At 59.0% G+C, this 7,835-nt stretch overlaps 1 protein-coding gene across 1 annotated transcript in view; it reads left to right on the plus strand.

The window, feature by feature from the left end:
• Positions 1 to 7,835, plus strand: part of STIM1 (stromal interaction molecule 1) — a gene marked incomplete at its 5' end in the record, with an annotated part of 45,856 nt that overhangs the window by 31,243 nt on the left and 6,778 nt on the right. Inside the window, one exon of the mRNA XM_031062620.1 lies at positions 3,793 to 4,183. Coding sequence (XP_030918480.1) covers positions 3,793 to 4,183 — 391 coding nt within the window. The remainder of the gene's footprint in view (positions 1 to 3,792; positions 4,184 to 7,835) is intronic.

A 7,835-nucleotide genomic window follows, 5' to 3' on the forward strand; every position in this document is an offset into this window, starting at 1 on the left:
TGGATCCCTGGCAGTGCCCAAGGCCAGGCTGGACACTGGGGCTGGGAGCAGCTGCTCTGGGCCCCTCTGGACAATTTAATCCAAGCCAGGGCTGTCTCGGGGAGCAGAAGGGTCTCAGGGCTGGCACTGTGTGCTGCAGGAGGTGCCCTGTGTGCCAGGCCCACGTCCCCTCAGCCTGGGGGAGCTCAGGGCCCAGGGGAGGCAGAGCTTGGAGGCTCTGGGTAGGGCAGGAGGAACGGGGGTACCTGTGTGCTCCCAGGGCTCTGCAGACACGGGCGCTGCAGCCCCAGTTTGTGGGATCAGCTGTGCTCGGGGCCATTAAAGCTGCAGGGAATGGAGACATCCTGCTCCTTGTCATTACCAGTCACCCTCAGAACCGAGCTGGACATCTCTGATAAAGCCCTGGCCCAGCCCCAGCTGGGCACTGGTGGCAGGGATGCTTGGACAGTCCCAGGTGACACCTGGGGGCCTGAGCTGGCCCAGGTGTGAGCCTCCAGCCCCAATTTCAGCTTCTTGGCGCTCAAGACACCTCGAGTGAGACATTTCCAGGGAGCCCTTCCAGTTCCATCATGGCAGAGGTGGGCAGAGAGCCTGCCCAGCCTCCTGCCCACCTGTGTGCCCAGCTGCTCACCTGCCTGCCCCTCCTGCCCCCTCCTCCCTGCAGGTGACACACCTGTGGCAAGCACTGCGCACTCCAATTCCCAAAGCAAGGCAGCCTTTCCCTGTAGCATTTCCTTCCTTTGTGTACAAACCCTGCCTCAGGAGAGCAGTGTTTCTCCTGCCCAGGTGTGTTGTGAGGACCTGTGGTGCTTCTCCCAGTAAATCCCATCTCTCTCTCTCCTGTTCCCACCTGGCTGCCCCCCAGATGCAGCCTGGCTTTTCGGGCGCAGGTTCAGCGACCGCTCCTCGCTGTCCTCGGAGGATCAGTCCCTCTGGAAATACCCTGGTTTGGTTCTCTTCAGTTTTATTCTCATTTTTTTATTCTGCCCTCTGGCCTTTTTCTGGACTAAAATACATCCACCAATTTTCCATCTTTCTGCCACGGGAACTAATGAATGTATCTGTCCTCGCTGAGCCAACGCCACCTGCACTAACCCTGGGAAGAGTCTGGTGGGATGAAGAAGAATCTCAGCTGCAGCTCCCACGTGCTGCTGGGAGCAGTTGGGGGGTGGGACCCACTCCATTTTACCCCTGAGGTGGAGGTGAAGGAGCCACTGAGGCCAGGAGGAGGTGACAGCAGTGCCTGCCCCATCCCTGCCCACCGGTGCTGCTGGTGCTGTGCTCCCTCAGAATCCCTGAATAAACTGAGCAGTGCCACTCTTGGGGAATCCTGGAGCCCCAGTGCTCTGGGGATGGCACACAGCCTCCAGGCCTTGGCTTCCTCTGGAAGCCTCCCCTTCAGAGGGAGACAGAGCAGGTGGATGTGCCAGCCTTGAGCAGGGAGGGCTTTTCCTTGGGATGTTTGGGGAATGTTGGTAAAATGTCTGTCTGGAGGGAAGTGGTGGGTCTGGGAAGCCAGGTCCCAGCCCCTGCTCCAGAGCTCATTGCAGGGTGAGTCTTGGAGAAGGAGAGCACGAAGGAGGGAAGGTTCCATTCCTCACTGGGAAGTGAGCAGTGGAACACCAGGAAAAAGTGGGGAATCCTTAGGGAAAAAACACGGTCCAAGGGAAAAAGAAACCTGTAGCAGAAACCCATCACCTCAGTGAGTTACTCTGCAGTCAGATTCCTCTGAGCCCTCCACAGTGAGATTCCCAAATTGGAATTGCAGCTCTTGCAATGGAATAGCTGGTGTAAAATTCCATGTTCATGGATGGGCACTGTAGGGAGCAAGGAGCGGTGGGAATGACTCTGATTCACCTTGGGGCTGTGGAAACAGCCAAGTTGCCAGAATTATTCCTTCTTATTCTTCCTTCCACTGGAAATACGTCCCTGTGGATCTTTCAGCCCTGAGTCGTTCTGCCAGAGGAGCCCTGTGTGTCCAGCTGGGATTTTCCAGAGCAGGGATTGCTGGTTCTTCCATTCCCAAAGGAGCTCTCCTCCTCCTCCTCCATTTCTGAGCTTTCCTGTCTCTGCATCTTTTTAACCCATTTGTACATTAATTTCTTATGCACATAAGAAATCCTGAGCAATCCTGAACACCTTATCTCCTGCCAGAGGAGATCATCTTGTATGGAATGGGGATGGAATAAAGCCAGCTGGGGATGGGCTGCAGCCCTGGGATCCCGCTTCCCATGGTGGAGGGGAGCATTCCCAAGGCTCCAGGCAGGTGAAGGGGCCTCCCCTGGCTCTGGGGTGACCCTGGGGGCAGGAGTGGGGCACAGGCAGCTGCTCAGGGATTGCTGGGCTCCAGGTCCAGCCAGGTGTGACCACAGGGCTGGAGAGATCCCGGGGAGCTTTGCCGGCAGTTCAGGAGCTGGTGCTGGGGCTCCAAAGGACATTCCCAAACCAAGGGGAACTGGCAACCACAGGAGAATTTTTCTCAGGTTGAGGGGGTCCCTGGTCAGTCACAGTGGTCCTGGAATAGGCTGGGAGCAGGTGAGGCCGCCCTGGGGCCAGTCACCAGTTCAGGCAAGGAGGAATCAGGCATGAATCCCAGGAAGTCTGGGTTGGGAGGGACCCTAAATCCACCCAGTGCCACCCCTGCCATGGCAGGGACACCTCCCACTGTCCCCAGTGTCCAGCCTGGCCTTGGGCACTGCCAGGGATCCAGGGGCAGCCCCAGCTGCTCTGGGCACCCTGTGCCAGGGCCTGCCCACCCTGCCAGGGAACAATTCCTGCCCAATATCCTCAACCTCTTTATTTTCAACCAACCAGGGAACTGCCCCTGGATCCCTGGCAGTGCCCAAGGCCAGGCTGGACACTGGGACAGTGGGAGGTGTCCCTGCCATGGCAGAGCTGGGAAGAGATGATCTTTAGGTCCCTCCCAACCCAATCCCTGTATGATTCCATGCTGCCAGGCTCTGCTCCTGGTGCTGCCCTTGCACAGTGAATCAAGCAGAGCTGAGCTCTGTGAGTGGAGCTTCAGGTGCCAACACTGACCTGCTCACCTGGGGCTCCTGCTTTGGGCTGTCCCACCCAGGCAGCAGGACTGGAGCCATGAGGGCTGTGAGGGTGCAATGGCCCTGGAAGTGCCCAGTTCATGGCTCTCCAGGAGCCGGGTGGTGGCTCCAGGTGGGATGGATCACACAGAGCCACTCTCTGCGTCAGGCAAGATGCTCAGATAAGGTGTTCAGAGGCACCTACATCAGCAATGCTGGGCATTAATCCAGCATGTTCAGCACCAGCTTAAAGCTGCTTCTGCATTAAACAGGCCTTAACTGCTGGCACGAGGTGGGACAGTGCTGGTGGCACAGGGACAGTGGGATGGTGCTGCTGTGGTGGTGCCTGTGGGACTGGGATGGTGGGATGGTGCTGGTGGGATGGTGTCTGTGGGGTGGTGCTGCTGTGGTGGTGCCTGTGGGACTGGGATGGTGCCAGTGGGGTGGTGCTGCTCTCATGGTGCCAGTGGGCCAGTGCCAGACCTGGTGGAGCTCTGCAGGCTGGGCTGTGCCCTCGCTCTCTGGTGGTGGAGCTGCCCAGGCTGGACTGTGCCCTCGCTCTGTCCTGGCGGAGCTCCGTGGGCTGGGCTGTGCCCTCGCTCTCTCCTGGCGGAGCTCCACCAGCTGGGCTGGGCCGTGCCCTCACTCTGTCCTGGCGGAGCTCCGCCGGCCGGGCTGGGCCGTGCCCTCACTCTCTCCTGGCGGAGCTCCGCAGGCCGTGCCCTCCCCTCACTGTCCCCCTGTGTCGTTGCAGCTCCGGCCTTGCCCAGCACAGTCCGGCAGCGCCTGGTGGAGCCGCAGCACGGCCACGGATCGCAGAGGTTGGTAGAGAGTCTCGTGCCGGGGCAGCCCGAGGCGGGCCCCGTGGCCCCGCTGCGCGCGGGCCGAGTGTCCCTGCGCCGAATGCACAGCCTCACCTCTGGACAGTCCTTCGGCTCCGACCCGCCCGGCTCCAGCCCATCGCCTGCCTCCACCTCCTCCACCTCCTGCTCCTCATCCACCACCACCGCACCTGCTCCTGCTTGCCATGTCCACCCTATCTATTACCATCACACCACCTCTTATTTCCTCCAGATGGATTCCATCCCCGACCTGCCCCCTCCTGATGTCACCTCTGGAGTTCGCTGTCGCACTGGGAGCTTTGGGTATATTGCTGTTTCTTTTCTAGCTGCCTCCTGCCTGCCGTGCCTCGGAGCTGATGCTTGCTGGGGTGCTCTTTCTCTCACCTTCCTCCTGCCCTTTTCTTTTGGGCCTTTGTTCCGTGATTTATCCACTCTTGTTCCTTCCGCTGCTCTCCCGAGCCGCTGGAGCCTCTCAGGAGGATTCCGTGGGCCATCCCCATGCCCAAGAACTCAGTGGGGGCGTTCCCGAGGTGCTCTGCTGCTGTTTTACTGCAGCTGAGCAAATGAGAATTCCCAGTGCTCAGTGTTCCCTGAACAAGGCAATGTGAGGAGGTAACAGAGCTGATCACCAAACCTGATCTGATTTGAAGCCTGGACCTCCCTGGGGTCCTCACAAGTGAATTGCAAAGGGAACATGGGTGGGGACCACGAGGTAGCAGCTGGAGAAATCTGGGGTGGTTTTCAGAGGTGCTAGAGTGGCAGTTCAGGAGTGTGTTCTGGAGTGACTCCACCTCTGGTGTGGTAGGGATGAGGAAGAGGGTATTTTGGCTAGGGAATGTCTGAGGAGGGAGTTGGAGCTGCTTCTGTTGGCTTTAGCTTGGTCCCCTTCAGTTGGCTAGGGACTGGTTATCCTCCATCCCTCAATGCCAGAGCTGTCCCAGGTCACGGTGCTGCTGACAGGGAGGAGCAGGAATCCTGCCTGGTGCTCCAAGGGGCCCTGACAGCCTGACAGGAATGCTGTGTGTCCCAAGCACAGGGTCAGGCTCCTGGGGTGGCTTTCACCCCAGTGACATCCCAGACACATGGTGGTCCCACGGGGCCAGGGGTGCAGCCAGTCCCAAGGTGTGGTGTCCCTGTGGGATCCCCCTGGGGCACTGGGATGTGTGCTCATGGCCTCAGCTGTGCCAGGCACTGGATGCAGGCAGTGGGGAGGCTGTGATGGGCCAGGGAATCCTGTCCCTGCCAGGTCATTCCATCTCTGTTCCATGCTTTCTTCATGGCAAAATTAAAACCAGACTGCTGATCCTCAGTACTGGGGAGCAGACTGCTGGGAGAAGGCTGGAAGTCTCTGGGTGAGGCAGAGGAGAGGGGAAATGTCCTTCCACCATCATTTCTCCAGGCAGGGAAACATTCCCAGTCACCACATCTTCACCCATCCCAGCACAATGTCCCATTATCCCTTTACCTGTGGGTCCCCCTGCCCTCAGGTGCTGGGATCTCTCCTGGCCTTGTTCACAGTCTCTGGTTGGGATGTTCCACCCCCTCCCTGCCCCGTGTGTCTCCAAGCTGAGCAGCCCCAGGCACATTCTGGAGTCTGGAATACCGAGGGGGAAATTCCTGCAGCTGCTCCACAGTGGAGAATTAAAGAGCAGCATCTCAGTTAATTCAGTAATGGTTGGTTGGGGATGATGAGAAGCAGTGTAATTAATTAACTCCTACCAGTGGGAGCTCAATTGCAGCTGTCCCAGTTGGACTGGTAAGAGCTGGGAGTGCTGCTGGTCCCTGCCTCCATTGCCTCCCTGACTCTGCAGGAGGGAGGGCTCATCCTGGCAGCCTGGGGCGCATGTCCTGTGTCCAAAACAGCTGTTTAAATGGGATTTATTTCCACTGAGGCCCGTGGCATGTGGAATTCCTGCCCAGGACAAAGCCTGAGTCCCTGCAGACCCCCTGAGAGTGGCAGAGGGAAACAGGCTCCAGTGTGGGGACCCCAGGAGGGGAAGGGGACGGTGCCAGAGGAGGGAATAAGTGGGGCCTGCCCTGGTCAGAGCCCAGCTGGTCACCACTGGGTGCCAGCAGGACTGTTCTGTCCCTGCTCCATGGCAAAGCCCAGCTGGTGGTGCAGGGGAAGGGATGGAGTCAGAACCTCCCACCTGGGACTTGCTCCAGCTGCACCTCAGCAGCAGCTCCCCCACCTCATCATCCCTGCTCAGGCCAGCAGCAGAAATGAGGAGTTGTGTGCCCAAGGATGTGGGTTTGTGGTGTGCTGATAACTGTTTTATCCAGCTGCATCACTAGCAGACCCTGCTTTGATGCATCCCTAAAAGCGCCGCTGCCGATGGATTGCTGCCCCTCTTTGATACCCCTGCTCCTGGAGGCCTTTCCTTACATCCCTGAGCCTCCTGAGGAGCCTCAGAAAGGCCCTCCAGGGAGCCCCTGCAAGGAGCAGAGCCCCAGAGAGTCCTGGCTCCCTTGGTAGGAGGAAAGTGCCACCCCAGGGCTGCTGGAGCTCTTTAGCCTCTCGCACATCCCCCAGAGCCCAGGCTGGGCAGAGCTCGCAGGAGAATCCTCTCCGAGGAGCTGCCCCCGAGGAGCGAGGCTGGGGATCGCTGTCTCCGGAGTCCTGCTGGGGTTATCCTGGCAGGGAGCCTCTCCCTCAACTCCTCACTCTCCTCTTCTCTTTTGCAGGGGCTGGAGGGGCTGTGTGTGCACAGGGGTTTCTGCTGCCAGTGCCTGCCTCAGGTGGATGAAACCCACGGAGATGGGAGCGTAGCCCCGAATGCCCAGGCCCTTCTCCAACCAGGAAGGGAGGCGGCAGCCAAAGCTCAGGGAAGGGAGAGAGTCAGGAACCCAGGGAAATGAGTAATTCACAGCTCTCGCAGGCTGGAAGCTGCTGCTGGGTGTGCGTTGAGGCTGTGCCAAGCTCAGCCCCACAGCAAATTTGGGACTTTGCCTTAAGAAAAGCCTTGGTCCCTGGTGCCACAGGCACAGAGCCCGGCAGCTGAGGGTGCTCTCCGAGCCAGACACAAAGGGATGGCGCAGCCAAGGCTCTGGAGCTGCTGCAGCACACCCAGGGCAGCTCCTGGGCCATGCTGGGCTGCACCCCAGTGGGAACACCCAGAGAAATCCCTCGTGGGCTGCAGGGCTGGGGAAAAATAGGTGTTTGTTCTCCATCCTCCTGCTGCTCCTCCCCTGCTCCTCCTCCGCTCCCAGGCTTCCTGTGCTCCAGGCTTTCCTTTTCCATGCTTTGCTCTCTGCCTCTTTTGTTCATCATCCCCATCTCCTCACCCTCCCTCCTTTCCTCCCTCCTGGCTCGGGTGGATCCTGGTGGGGTGGGAGGGGGCCAGGAGGAGGCAGATCCATCCTGCCTTAGGCAGGGTCACTGTGGAGGTGCTGGAGTGCCTGGATCCATGGAAAAGAGCAGGGAGTGCTGCTGGCATCCATGGAAAAGAGCAGGGAGTGCTGCTGGTATCAATGGAAAAGAGCAGGGAGTGCTGCTGGCATGGAGGAAGGCTCAGGCTACCAGGTATTTCCCTGTCCAGTTGCTGCTCTGTGGTTTCCAGGAGGGATGAGGTGTCAGGGGCTCCTGCTGCTCCACAAAAACACCTCCTCTGATTCCTGCCTGGGATCCCATCAAGGCCAGCCTGTCCTGGGATAGTTTTTCCTCTTGAAAGTGTGCTGGAACAGTTCAGGAGCATAGTCCTCATGAAAATCAGTGGGATATAGGCCAGGCCTTGCTGAGCCTCATCAGGGATGATGGCAGTCTCCTGGCAATGCTCTTTCCTCCCTGTTGTCCTGGCATGGACTCAGAAGTGTCCACTCCTCTTGCTGCCTGACCCAGTCAGTGTGATCCCAGGAATCCTGTCCCTGCTCTTGTGCACTTCCTTGTGGGAACCACCAGGGAAAGCCTCATTTGGGGCTGAGGAAAATCCCAGAAGTTCCTGGTCACTGGTGTTCA

The sequence above is a fragment of the Geospiza fortis genome, unplaced genomic scaffold (assembly GCF_000277835.1).
Source record: "Geospiza fortis unplaced genomic scaffold, GeoFor_1.0 scaffold96, whole genome shotgun sequence".
In the NCBI taxonomy this organism is placed as follows: domain Eukaryota; kingdom Metazoa; phylum Chordata; class Aves; order Passeriformes; family Thraupidae; genus Geospiza; species Geospiza fortis.